The sequence below is a fragment of the Bacillus rossius genome, chromosome 7 (genome assembly GCF_032445375.1).
Source record: "Bacillus rossius redtenbacheri isolate Brsri chromosome 7, Brsri_v3, whole genome shotgun sequence".
In the NCBI taxonomy this organism is placed as follows: Eukaryota; Metazoa; Arthropoda; class Insecta; order Phasmatodea; family Bacillidae; genus Bacillus; species Bacillus rossius.
Genome location: NC_086335.1, coordinates 51,383,732 through 51,398,848, shown reverse-complemented (window position 1 = coordinate 51,398,848; position 15,117 = coordinate 51,383,732). Strand labels below are relative to the sequence as shown.

General features: G+C 38.5%; 1 protein-coding gene across 1 annotated transcript in view; it reads right to left on the bottom strand.

Annotated features, from left to right (window-relative positions):
* Nucleotides 1-15,117, bottom strand: part of LOC134534003 (glutamate receptor ionotropic, NMDA 2B) — a 159,723-nt gene that overhangs the window by 108,351 nt on the left and 36,255 nt on the right. Inside the window, exon 2 of the mRNA XM_063371892.1 lies at nucleotides 6,042-6,220. Within this exon, the coding sequence (XP_063227962.1) occupies nucleotides 6,042-6,220 (179 nt within the window). The remainder of the gene's footprint in view (nucleotides 1-6,041; nucleotides 6,221-15,117) is intronic.

Genomic DNA, 15,117 nt, shown 5'->3' with positions numbered 1-15,117 from the left:
CCACTCCTTCCTTTCTTCGGTTTCTCACTTGGACGTAACGTCTCGCCGACAGAGCTGCGGTTCAGATGTGTGGTAAAGTGTTTCAGCGGGACGGACCAGCAGAGCCAAAATTGCAGGCGGAGCACTTCGGAACCAAACAAGCGCCGACATGGCACTGCCCGGTTACACATCACCTCGGTTACGAGTCATCCAGGGATCTTCGTGAAATTAATGGCTACCTTCTTGTATTTACGGATACTGTGTTCAACTTACTTCGAAAATTATTTCAAAATAATATATTTTATATTTTAACAAACCACTCGATAACTTGATAAGTCCACAGTAAGAACCCTCTTCTTTTGTTCAAATGTGTGATTACCCAATTTGGAAGTCAAAAAACGGTGTATATTAAATGAAGATTCAGTTATTTGAAAATGCGAAAAACTCTTCGACGAAGGGGGTGTCCTGGCCGGGGCGCCAGAGGGGCCGCAGTGCCGACTGAAGCTGTGACCGCGGCGCTGCGCCGCTACCAGCCGGGCCAGAGGGTGCCCTGCCGGCCTCCACCGAGTGCCTTTCGCCTCAGCAAACAGAGGCCACTCACCTCCTGGAGGCCAGCATCGCTGTCCAGGTAGTTCCGACTCGCGGAAATGCCCCATTAACTATCAAATCCCCAGGAACTGACAATGTCCCAGGGAACTGGCAATGCCCCAGGGAACTGGCAATGTCCCAGGGAACTGGCAATGCCCCAGGGAACTTGCAATGCCCCAGAAACTGGCAATGCCCCAAAAACTGGCAATGCCCCAGAAACTGGCAATGCCCCAGGGAAATGGCAATGCCCCCGAAAACTGGCAATGACCCAGAAACTGGCAATGCCCCAGGGAAATGGCAATGCCCCCGAAAACTGGCAATGACCCAGAAACTGGTAATGCCCAGGGAAATGGCAATGCCCCAGAAACTGGCGATGCCCCGCGAACTGGCGATGCCCCAGGAACTGGCAATGCCCCACGAACTGGCAATGCCCCGGGAACTGGCAATGCCCAGGGAACTGGCGATGCCCCGCGAACTGGCGATGCCCCAGGGAACTGGAAATGCCCCAGGGAACTGGCGATGCTCCGGGAACTGGCAATGCCCCAGGAACTGGAAATGCCCGTGTAACTGGCAATGCCCCAGAACTGGCAATGCCCAGGGAACTGGCAATGCCCCGGTAACTGTCAATGCCCCGGGAACTTGCAATTCCCCAGGAACTGGAAACGCCCCAGGGAACTGGCAATGCCCCAGGGAACTGGCAATGCCCCAGGGAACTGGCAATTCCCCGGCAACTGGCAATGCTCCGGGAACTGGCAATGCCTCGGGAACCGGAAATGCCCTAGGGAACTGGCAATGCCCCACGAACTGGCGATGCCCCAGGAACTGACAATGCCCCCGGAACTGACCATGCCCCGGGAACTGGTAATGTCCCGGGAACTGGCAATGCCCCGGGAACTGGAAATTCCCCAGGGAACTGGCAATGCCCTATGAACTGGCGATGCCCCAGGAACTGACAATGCCCCGGCAACTGGCAATGCTCCGGAAACTGGCAATGCTCCGGGAACTGGTAATGCCCCGGTAACTGGCAATGCCCCGGGAACTGGCAATGCCCCGGCAACTGGCAATTCTCCGGGAACTGGCAATGCCCCGGGAACCGGAAATGCCCCAGGGAACTGGCAATGCCCCACGAACTGGCGATGCCCCACGAACTGACAATGCCCCGGAACTGACAATGCCCCGGGAACTGGCAATGCCCCGGGAACTGGAAATGCCCCAGGGAACTGGCAATGCCCTACGAACTGGCGATGCCCGAGGAACTGACAATGCCCCGGCAACTGGCAATGCTCCGGGAACTGGTAATGCCCCGGGAACTGGCAATTCCCCGGGAACTGACAATGCCCCGGGAACTGGTAATGCCCCGGGAACTGGCAATGCCCCGGGAACTGGTAATGCCCCGGGAACTGGCAATGCCCCGGGAACTGGCATTACCCCAGGAACTGGCCCATGGCCTTAGGAATCTCGTCACCACAAAAAAAAATTCAGGTTTTTTTACACAGTTTAAACAATAATCTTATCTAGCCCAAATTTTACACAACAGAATAACCAATCATCTAAACTCTAGTTAAATAACTACCTCAACATTGAACAGTAACGACCAGCTGTTCATCTTATATGAAATCCCCTACCGCTTTACTAACGGGTTAGACCCCCACAAATTTAAACTTTCAAAAACAAAACAACACAAAAAGAAATATCTGAAGATTATCATTGGCCAATTTTGAAAATCAGCACATTAAAACCGCTGCTTATCAGCTTACTAGCATCATTTTATTCACTCTCCTGGAAAACCTACTATCTAGTTTACATCGGGAGGTTAAGGGTGGCAGTCCGTCGCCTGGCAACCCTTGCGTGCTCCGGGGTTCGATGCCCAGTTCAGGTGTTCGGCCCTTGGGTCCACCGTGGCGATGAGGATATGTTTGTCAGTCAGCCATTTCTGGCTGACAGGAGCTGCTTCATTCAGCAAGTGATCTGAGCCTTATCAAAAAATTCTTTCAGACAAAAGTTTGAGATGAAAATAATATGATATACAAACAATTAGAACGGATTTTATAGTTTTCCTACTAAGGGAATAATGATTTTTTTTAATTCTACACCGCTTTTCTTCAACCCCTTGAAGCAACGGTTCATCTAATGAAAAATTGTGACAGGCAAAAGTTTTAGATACAAATTATAATATTAACAAACTATTTGTACGAATTCAATGTTGTGACAACAAAGGGCGTTGTGATTTATTTTTGTTCACGACCCTGGTTTTTTCAACTCTTTGTAGTTATGGTTGGTTGTATCAAAAATTTAATCAGATAAAATATTTTGGTATTACTCATACGAGTTTTAATACGTTAAAGCTGATGGGATATTTTTCATATTATGAGAGTTACAGCGATTTTTAACTTTTTCAAAAAACTTTCCAGATTTCTAACCCTTTGGTTTACGTACCAGTTTGGAAGAGGTTTGTGAACAATTGCGACAGGTATTATGCTCCTAAAATCGTGTATATATATATAAACTTTTGAGTTGACGAAAGCTTTAAGGTATTTAGACAATAAACGAAAAACTCTAAAAACATTTCCCTGAAGTCACCCCATGGTAACGACTACAATAGGAAGTATTTCTTTGAAATCTACCTAAAATCTACCCTCAAAAGACACTCTCCCACATAATTGCTAATTCTAGGTTTGGTTTTGAAATTTTATTCTTTTGAAGTAACATAACAAAACCGACTGTATTTTAAACATAACCATAAAAAACCTAAATATTTACTATACAATGAATAAACTAGATCGAAAATATCAAACACGAAGTGTATCAGAGGCACTTGAACTCAGTAGCGATACCACAGGCCACTACTAGTGGCCTTACTAAGATGGCGTCCTTCTGCGTCCTGCTTCTTACTCTTTCATGTCGCACTTCTAAAATATATTTGTCTGGTTATCCTCTCGGAGTTTTTTCCATGGGAACAACTGCCACGGTAAATTTTAGCCCCGCGCTCTTCTCAGATGAGCGTGGCGAAGAATGTTGCAAAATCTCCTTTCGCACTGCTCTTCTCTTTGGGTGCTGTAAGTGTCTTAACTATGTTTTCAACTTAGTGGTCAACGAGGAAAGCAGTAAACATATAAGAAACAATTACTATGTTTTTGGAACAGTTGTTTGTAACCGGGCAGTGCTGAGAAGACCGCATTTGGTTCCGTCGGGCAAGAGCATTAATTCTTTTCAGCCCTCTGCAAAACAACATCGTCGTGGAGAGACCTACCGGAAGCAATTAAACTTTTTGTTGCTGCTTTAGTTTCCCTCCCAGAAAGTTTTGTGACAAACGTTGAGATCCTTGGGTTGGGGGGGGGGGGGGGGGATGAAGAGCGTCAGCAGAGCGACCTGCGTGGTAAATGATTTTTGGCAAAGTTGACAGTTTTCTCAAACTTTTATCAGGATTGTTTTGCACAGTTCCCCTCCACGGGTTGGGAATGAGATCGCCGGAGTCGACTGATGAGGTCTGCTTCTTCAGAATTTTTTTTGCTGGTTTTTTCTTTATCTTCTTGTGGCATCGTTGGCTGTGTTAGTAATTTTCAACTCTGGAGAAAGAGTAAAATGTTTGTATATTTTGATGCCATTCGTTTGGAGTGAAACGAATATAGGAGAGCGAAAGGAAAACACCAAAAATGGCCAACATCCAAAGGAGAGTTAGGTCCTATGTACAATGCAAGAAAGAGTGTCCTGAATATACCCACAAATCAAACGTGGAAAATACTCGACAGAACTTACTACGAATCAAAAGAATTTGAAGACACACAGGCAAAATTCAAATAGTTTCGTCAGAACTAATTTCATGATAACTTTTAAGTGCGCGGGTATCGTTCTGTCTGCCTACAAGGAATTTTACGGTCAGTGCCATAATTTTACGTCGAATTTTGATTTCGTCATAAGAATGCAACTTTTCGCTTTCTGGCATCAAGTCGGAGGTCAATAATTCACCACCAAGAAACGATTTTTCTTTTAAGTCATACTTTACGTTTTCCATTTGAAAATACAAATGATTTTTAAATTTTAACATTAGCTGCAAATCGACTCTGTAGGCTGCGTCTAGCTGTATGCATTGGCTCCATACTTTGAAACTCGCTCCGTTTACATAAGAAACTTATTTGTATACATTAAATCGTTCATTTTTTTATTAGTTTATAAATTGCTGCAATGCAGTCATCCTGCAATCAATCTCTCTTTGTTAATCACAAGCTTTAAGAGCCGCTGAATAGTATAAGGGTGATAGCGATTCCGTTAAGAGGGGGAACAAATATTTCACTAGTTTCTCAGACCATTTTCAACGCCAGTATTTTCATACAGGACTTTAAATTGGCATCATTTGAAAGAAAGGGAAGATATTTCTTTTGTTCACACTCATGTAAGCACATATAGAGGGTTCCACAAATAACCAAATTTATTTTCCGTGCTAGATCCGAACACAAAAGAGCAAACTACCTGGAAAAGTTTCAGTAAAAATGGTTTCGAAGACGAGTGACTTCGGGGTGAAACCCGTCGACGCCAGAAGAAGTGAAGTTTCCGACGATCAGACGGTCCGGGGGCATCCCCAAATGAAGAGTGACAGTGGAGCTAAATTCGGCGCGGGCGCCATCGGGATGTATATATAGAAGAAAGAAATCCAATTACGGCGGCGAACCCCCACGGGGCGTTTGTCCGCTCACCCCGGGTGAACCCCTCGCTCCCTTAAACCCCTCAGCTTCGACCCTTTTCAACCCTCCCGACCACTGTCGACTGCACCCCGCCAGGATTTCCAGTTCTTCTCTCCGCGCCTCGACGGCATTCCTCTCCTCGGCAAATATTTCACATTTCGAGGGAAGGGATTAAGCTCTGATTCAGCGAGTTTCAGGTCTGAGCAATGGGAAACCTGCCACGTGTCGTTATTCCGAGCGTGTGGGAATACAAGGAGTGAGTGAAACAATTGTTCAGCCGCCAAGGAGTTTTGGCGTTCCAGATCTGAGAAGTACCGAAAAATTAGCCCCTTCGATGGTATGGTGCCAAAACTGCACCCATAGTTTACAATTAAGCATGTACAACATGGAATTATCAATACAAGGCATTTTTAAATAATTATTTATAATATAATAGATACCTCTTTATACAAATTCTAATATTAATATTTAAGACTTTTTTTCGTTTGGCAATAGTGTTTTATATCAGTTATTAAAAATAACAGAAGCAATGCAACGACCGCATGAGCTACTATCTCGTGGCAATACCGCGTCAAACATTTGCTTACCATGTCACAATCGAGTGTAGCTACCAGCTCACTAATATAAAACCACCTAACATTTTTTTTTATCCGGCACTCACGTTGCCGTCTGTTGCGGGCTGATAAAGCATGCACCTGGGTTCTATGCTGTGGCGCCAGCGCGTGTGTCGGGGCAACTCTTGAGACGAGAGGACCTTGTGGACCGAAGGGAAGAAATAAAAGGGCGGGAACTCACCCTCTCGAGGCCGGAGTTGTCGGCGTTCCACGCGACGACGGGGATGCCCAGGTAGCCGGCCAGCTGCAGGAAGTACTGCGCCGACGCCGTGCTGCGGCCGTACTGCTCGTTGTTCATGAGGTACAGGATGGCCGACACGTTCACGGACAGGAACTCCTTGCAGAGCGAGTTCAGGATCGCTGCGCCGGGGAGGAAACAAAACAGCGCGCCCGCGTGTTAGTCCCGCAGATGCCGCGCCGCTCCGGTCTTTTCACGAAACACCTCAAAGGCGTAAGACACTATGTATAGAGACCGGAAAAATTCGCGAATTCATTTGGCGATAGGCTAAAATACAAATAGTTATACCTCAGTGCTGCCTCTGCTATTGGCTCACAACTCACCTGGATGACTCTGGGCCAATGAGAAACACCCAACCATGGCTTTATCGAATCACAGGCTGCTACGTTGTAACGTCTCAAAACACAGCAGCCAATGAGTGGGTGACATTTGACCGAGTGTACGTAGAACTATGGAGTGCATCCTACAGGTCATTGAACCCGCGAATATTTCCGGTCTCTAACTATGTCACATAAACCCACAATTTTTCACAAGAGCAGTTTAAAGAATTTTTAATAGTGCCTCATAGTATACCAAAGTATTTTTAATTTTGACATTTCATCATTTTTAGTATTTTATGCCACTAGAAACAACGTTGAAAGGTGGTCAAGTTTTTGGATAAAAGTGCATTTTGCCCAAAAAAGGACATAGTGTCTTGTGCTTCCAATGTGTATATATCATTTATTTATTTACGGCCCAACACATATTTTTTTAATTTTACAATTTGTACTTAAAAATTATAAACACTATTAATAATAATTATTCATTAAAATAAACAAAAATTATATAAAAAGTGGTACAGTACAGGAAATTTAACATTGCATTTAATAAAATTGGTTTTACATCAGGGAGGACTTATATTTTTATTTTAACGAAACAAGTAAAACGTGTTTTAGCTTCCCTGGTAGATCATTCCAAATTGTATATGCCATGTAGGCGAAAGAGTGTTTGTAAACTTATGTATACGAATTTTGGGTATGCATGAAGTTTTGAGCGGACTTTTTTTAATTCGTCAGTGAATTTTCTGGTGGAACTGTAATATACCCGGGATAATTCTATCTCATCGGATTAGTGCTGTGTCAAAATTGTAGACGATTAAGCGGGAGGTGGCTGCCATATAGTTGGGAAACTGTGTGCATTTGCGAGACGTCCATGTCAAACGAATTTGTGTTATTATTAAATATGCGAAGTCAGAATGCCCAAACTTACAGTTCCTCGCCCAATATTTTCATCTCGGGATCATGAATTTGAGCTTGATATAACTCGAGAACTAAGCACGAAAGTGTCTCGTTTAGGTACGTCATCCTTCGGAACCACCATACTCCGAACTGCTCCCTATACAACACGTCTTTCCAAACTCTGGCGGCTTCGTAAATTTTGAGTATAGCGCCTTTTAAATTGTCTGTAGACATTCACCAGTAATTCACTCTACGATCACGTTAAAAGAAGTCTGTGACTAGAGTCAAAAGCAGGACCGTGCGTAGCACAATTAGGACACGCATTTCAACACTTCAGTCAAATATTCCTTTGTCTGCCGACAGTTGAATGAATTTTACATACACTGTAAAATGTAAATGGAAAATTGAAAAAAAATATTTACGGAAAATTACTGATGATTTGTAAATCTGTACATTTACATGAAAACAACTGTATCTATACAAAATAATGTTCGCAGTAACGCTGGGTTAGGATTCTTACCCGGGAATTCATGCTTTGTGTTGTCCCAGAACCTCCGATAGTTAAAGTTATTTGCAAACCGTTCCCTGAATAGCTTTCCAGTGTTAACTGCGCACATTAATTAGCATTATAAAATAATTAACAATTAGTAAATATACGATTATCCATCCATGGTTTTAAAAATAAATGTGTGTAAATGAAACATCGAAATAAAATATAAAATCATGCCCGAATTTTCGTAAGAAATACCTACTATTTTATCGATGCTCGTTAGCGAGGTTAGATGTTTATACATCACTGGCGAGTAATGAAAGACGTGCTCAGAATGGTTTTTATTAGTAATCAGTTTACCATGACTTTCAATACTGTGTTCGACCTGAGCTCCGAATTCAATGAAGTAAATATATAAGAAGACTTAAATATACCGAGCTTTATAATTCCCTTACAAATTAGCTGCATGGTAACTCGATGATCAGTAGCGGACTGTGAGTTCGCAAAGGGATTACCGCGTTAGAGTTCAAACACGCCGATAAGGCAATCAAGCATCGCTCGATAGCCGGGTATGTCTCTTTGTCGACTCATCACCGGGGCAATTAGGTCACCGTGGTTTCTATCCTGTCACGCACCGACCGACACGCGAGCATATTGAAGAGGGAGAGCTGGGAACACGCATTATCTTGGCTTCAACCATAACAAATTTTGTCTTTTATTTTAATTTTCGAAATTTGGCTTTTTTAAAACATAATAAATAAAAAATGGAATTCCTGAAGTCAGTAATGAATGACTAATCGCTAAAATAAATAAAAAAAAAAACAAATCTTATAATACTACAACAGCTCGGATAGATGTAAAGTTATTCAGAGAAAGTCAAAAATAATCAATGAATACTAGAAGTTATTTGGTAGCTAATGGACAATGAAGTGAGATTTTGTTTTCAAAAATACGTTGTTTCTACTTTGTTTTGGGTTTGGGTAAAAAACTATTTTATTTATATGTATAAACAAATTTTAAATTTAAATAATACTGAAATATATTATTCTGAGTTAACTAATTTATTAATGCATCCTTTAAAAATTTTGTTACCCGTTTGTTTTCATAGATAAATTTTCAGAAAAAAATTATTACATTTCATGTAAATTATTTGGGGCCAGCTGCCAAGTTTATTTTATCCGTATATATGTAAAAACATTTTTTGTAAACATTGAATAAATTTTTTTTTTTTAAATGTTTAGTTGTAACCGACGTCCACACTTGAACTTGTGCTCTGTTGCTGGCGTGGAGAGAGCGATTGTTGGGCGCGTGATGGAAACTCGTACAAAACGAATTTCCGTTTTTTTTTTAACCCTCCCCCGTTGACAGTGGAGGGTCGGTCCGCATCGGGGTGAGTAACGCATCGTCGTGCTGTCCGTGATTTAGGGAAAGTGTGTTGGGGGGAGGGGTAGAGAGAGAGAGAGAGAGAGAGAGAGAGAGAGAAGACGATTGGAGCCGAAGTGGGGTCAGGAACTCGGAAGGCAAACCCCGTGTATTTTACACGAACCATCCCGGGATGCGAATCACACGATCCCGCTCGTAAATCACTTTTCCAGCGCCGAGGCAGGTGTGAGTTAGTTGCGAGGGTGTAACTCAAAACCCAGAGAGGTTTTTATTTCCTCTACCGAACCTTTTATTCTAAAGTAGAGAGAGCGAATTAAAAAATACATATATTTATTTTAAAAAATTTACAAAAGTCACTACAAAATACGGGTATCTTGTTTTTTCTTTCTCTACCACGCTGATGAAAATCGCAGATTCCGTCAATCACATACCTTCCTTCCAGTTCAAAAAACCTTTTCACTTTGCATCCACGCAGGCGAACAATGACCACGAGCTGTTTTGGAAGCCAGTCGACCGTGTTTCGGGCATGCGCGGAGTCACGATTAGATAGCAGGTTGCTTTTGACCCTTCCAGAAGGGCACAAGGCAACGTCAAGCCGGAGAGGTTTTACCTGAAGCAGACTCTGAGGAACTTTTTTTCTTCAGATAAACTCACGCACGAACAGAAGGGGACGGGTGATAATTTCGCAGCGACAAGAAATTGAGAACCACAATGGGATTAGGCCGGTGACTAAGTGAGAGGGTGGAGGGAGATTGAACCGGGTTGTAATTGCTTGCTGCGAGACGAGATCCAGCTCGCTGATTGGATTGTGAGAGCTTTAAGCTCATCTCGTCTTCCTGCGCCCGGCTTAAAGTCCACAACAAAATTAAAGCCTGAGCTTAAAAGTGTAAATAATGTTATTTCACTCGTGAAACGTTTTCAGTTACTTTCAACCCGAAGCGATAAGCGATACTGGCACACACAGTGATTAACTATCTCATCATGCTTAGGTAAAAAAGCCCATAAATTATACTAAAAATTATATTGTTCTTAGTAAAATGTATGTGCATTGCAAAGATTAAAATAAAATTTCTGCGCATCGCTTTTAACGTTATAGTAACACAAATATAACATTTTAAAAAATGTGTATACGTCTGTTTATAGGTTTTTTTCCGGCATCAGTCGAAAATAACAAAACTGATTTTAATGAATATTTTTAATAATTTTTTCTTCTAACTTAACCACCATTTTGTAATATATTATGATGGAACTCCATCCCAAACCAATTAAAAGGGGGTGAATAGTGTGTTACAACAAAAAAATATGTATCTCCGGAGTTAATCACGTGTAAGTTAAGGTTATAGGTATGAATAATAAATAAACCAAAAATTAACGTCTCCTTATTTGCCATTTTTCGAAACTCAATTCTTAAGAGGTGTAAAGAAGTAATATTGGTTTGTGAAAAAAGCTTTATATCTTTTCGAATATTTTTTTATTGGAGATAATAAACATGCACGAATAATATGTATGAAAGTTCACGAAGTGCAACTTCTACATTATTTTCGAAATTTTACTGATTAGGGAGAGGGGGGTTAAATCGGGATAAGTTTGCTTTTGTATTAAAAAAACTCTTCAAAGCAAATTTAGTGGAATTTAAGAATATTGCCCAAAATACACTGTACCATTTGATTTTTTTTATTTTTTGTTAGTTTTCGGCTTTTCGCCCCTATGTAGGTGAAATAAATAGGGTTGGTTTAATTTTATAAACACAAATTATATCACCTATTCTACTTGAGAAAATGTTAATAATTGGGATTACATTTAATACATAAATAAAGTAGTAATAATCCTTTTTCCATCCCACCCCTTCCCTAATTTTACAACTTAATGAGTGCAATCAGGGTAAGTTAAATACATGGTTGCATCTCAGAAGCTAATATAATAATGAATAAGATTAATTTTGGGTGTGAATAACCTACATAAACAAATACCCACTTCTCGTAATTCCAATTTTATGGGTTGTAAAAGGAATAATTCCTACATTCGTATTTAACAGAGCAAGAGGCAATAAAATGAGCCTGAAATCAAAAATTTCTCTAGGTTTTATAATTTAACCCTTGAAATGATAAAAACGAGATAGAGTTGGTATCATTTTGCAACGGTTATCACTGAATCTGCCAGAGCGAGAAGGGTGAATTTTTTATCATATATAACCTATATATGTATATATTTAATTATGCGTTTTTGAGAAAATATGGAAGGAGTACCAGGTCGTGTTTCTTTTATCATTAAGTCTAAGCATGTCAATGGATCCATAAATATTGGTAATAAAAGATTTTATATTTAAGCAATCTACATTAAAAATTAATATGAAAGAATGTCTAATATTAAAAACATTTCGGACTAGGTAAAAATATTATGGATTTTATTAAGTCTCTGGTTTCAACCAACTGTGAAACGGGAACTTGGGAGTTGGCATAATTCACATAAAAAATGAGATGGGTGCGTGTTTTACCATTTTTAACAATTCAATCAAGGTTAATTATATCCCTGATAACACTTAAATGCGATGTGAGAAATTCGCATACGTTATATACATAGAGTCTTACCTGATATGTAATTGCTCACATTGTTTTGCTTGAAGGTATACAGAATTTATTACTTACTTTTCTTACAATGTTGCAACTTTTTTCCAGAACTATCTTCAAATAAAAAAATATTTAATCACTTATTTTGACACTTGAAAGAAAAAATAATAATTATTCATTTTTTTTTCCGAAGCCGGTGGCCTGTAACTTATAAAGAGTGAGTATAATATTAATTAATTTAACAATAGTACCCTCAGAAACAAAACATGGAATTAATCGACGTCATTCAGTGTAAGTTATTTTAAGCAAAGCCATAAACTATTTGATATACAAGTACTTTTGATTTATCCCCTTGTGTTTCCCTCTTGGTCTGTAGATGTTAGTTATAATAAAATGTAAAATCTGTTGGCATTTTGATCAACAAATAGCTTTATAATTTATTTTACTACATACTTTTTTTAACCAGAAACTTATACTGACCGTAATGTTTAACAAACACAGTTTTTTTTGTTATTTCGTTCAAAATAAAGCCTCAAGACCTGAGCTATTTGTCTGAATACGGTTAATTTGGCAAAACAGTTCAGCAATGAGGTAAAAAAAACCGACAGGACATCACCTTATTTTCCTCACAAAGAACATCCTTTCGCGAGAATCTTTTATTTCCCTACCCTATTTTATGCTCACTTTATTCGTAGTCGATTTCTATTAAACTTCCTTTTTCTCTCTTTGCAGTTTATTGTTACCATTGGGAGGCAATTAAGCTCACGAAATCCTTAATGGTAAGCTACACTTTTTCTTTTCATTAATAGCTTCTTCTCATGTGAAAAACGTTTTTTATATGAAACCAAAAAAAAATACTTTTTTTTTTATAAAAATACACTTCAAACCAAAAGAACTAGAACTGATTTTCTTCCCGAAATGCAATTCTAAAAAGAAATTTTGAAGTTAAACTGCCTTTAAAATATTCATATAGCTAAGAATTTAATTTTACTACTTATTTTCATATTATTTTCATTTGTACGTCACTAATATGTTAGGTATGGCAATTATTGCTGTCAAAAATAAATAAAGTCAGTAAAAGTTAGGTAGTTATCTTATACGATTTATGTGAATCCCAAACAGTTGTGACGTTATTAAAATTTCTTTATACTCGGATGATATAAATAATGTAGAAATTATTTACAGTTCATTTAAGATTTAATGTACTTATTTAATCAAAGATTTTAAAACGTTTTTAACTGTTCATCTTACAAAATTTATTATAAAATGACGTTGAAGTAATTATTTGTTAAAAGGTTTAAATATGATGAAAACTTATATATTTTTTCTAAATAGTTGTTTTAAAGTTTAAAAGTTGTAACGTAACAAATATTACAAATGAAAAATTTTACTTTCAATATTTATCGGAACACTTAGATTTAACTTAACTTGTTCCGAAAAAAGAATGTGGATACAATTAAGAGGGGATAGGGAAGTACAAAAAGTTTGAAAAAAAAAAACGGCTTCTAAACACAAAGTTCACTAAAAAGCAAAAAAAAAATTGTTTTATATACCAAATTAATACTTAATTGTTTTTACGTTTATTGTTATTGGAAACTTATTGTTTATTATGCAATTATTAATTTTCTTATAATTTTGAAGTCGGTGCCAAGTAATATAACAGAGCCCGTGTTACTCTGTACACGTGGTAGAAGTGAAACTTACCTGGAATTTCAAACCTCAACTAATTATTTATACTAGTTTATCTTCATATCTCTTTGGACAAATACCTTTTCTCTGCCCGATTTTGCGTTAGAAATGTTTTACAAAAATATATCACGAAAATGTTACATTATCGGGATTGAAAATTTAATCTCACTGCGCCCAAAAAAGATTCAGTTCAAAAGTACGATATAATTGTTATTGATGGTCACTAACTTTAAACGACCGTTTAAAACCAGCTTTAATGCTAGTTAGGAAACAACTGTCACTAGGAGCGTGGGCGCAGTGGTTGACATGATCTCCAGACAGTGTCCGGTAATTAGCTCTGTAGTCATTAATTTAAGTCTTATTCATGTTGGTTTTTTGTGTTTGCGATGAATAATGGATGCTTTATAAATCAAATATCATACATTAAAGGTATGCAATTTTTATGTTATATGTACTAGGCACCGACTTCAAAATTACAAAACGGTGAACAATTATATCATAAACAATTATTTACTGATTACAATAAACGGAAAATACAATTAATTATTAATTTGGTGTGCAAAACATTTATTTTTTTGCTTGTTAGTGAACTTAGTGTATTTTTAAGACGGTTATTTTTTTTTAAATACGTTGTTTATTTCTACAGTTTAGTGATGGGTAGACCTTGTAAAGACACTTATCGAAGGAGGCATCAACGGCTAGTTTAAACTGAAGATGAAAGAAACGTAAATATTAAAATGTACTAACGAAAGTACATAGGAGTGAGAAAATAGATTGTCAGGTGTGAAAGTTTATGTGTTAAATAAATTAAAAACCGGAATTAAAGAATATCGAAGCCATCGCTTTACAATGATGTGTGGTAAATTAACAAATGCAGATGTTAAAAACCGTGCTCATCAACTTAATTTAATTTGCAGGTGACTGGCCAGTGAAATACAGGAAATTTGTGCTCATCGGCTTAATAGAATTCGTTAGAGATTTTCTAACGAATCAAAGGAGTATCGTGCTCATCGTTTAAATTTGATTCAAGAGCAGCTAGCTAATGCATCTAATGAACAGCGATCACAACAATTAAGCGCATTATGAAATTATTCCTCACAGAGGGTGCTTAATGAAACTTCAGAAAAAAAGGGACAGTCGATTAAATATTAGGAGTTTGAACAATTTCGAACATCCATTAACGTTTTTGCAGATGTACCATGTGAATTACGCAAGAAATTACTTAATCTGCAAAAAAGTGTTAATTTGCCTCCAGAATTAGTTTCGGTCATTAGGATAGTGACGGTTTCTCAATGCTGAAATACTTTTAAAACCGTTAAATTCCCTCTCAATCTTATTTGGATAAGATGGGAGTTGTTACTGTACCAGATGAATTAGCCACATGTATTATATACACTATACATTTCATATTTGATTTTGAGGAGTTCCCTTGTGTATCATCGAAGTACAAGGTTCAATAACAATTAAATTAAAATGGGACCACATTGGAGCTGTATTGCACCAAACGAAAAAAGAATCATTAAAATAGGTTCACAAACAAAGACGTTATACCCGAATATAAATATAAAAAAAAACATATTTACAGATAAATTGAGAAACATCTCTTTTTTTTTTTGAAGTCGGTTAAAAATAGAGAGGTAAGAAAATTTTACACAGGGAACATGTTTTGGCAG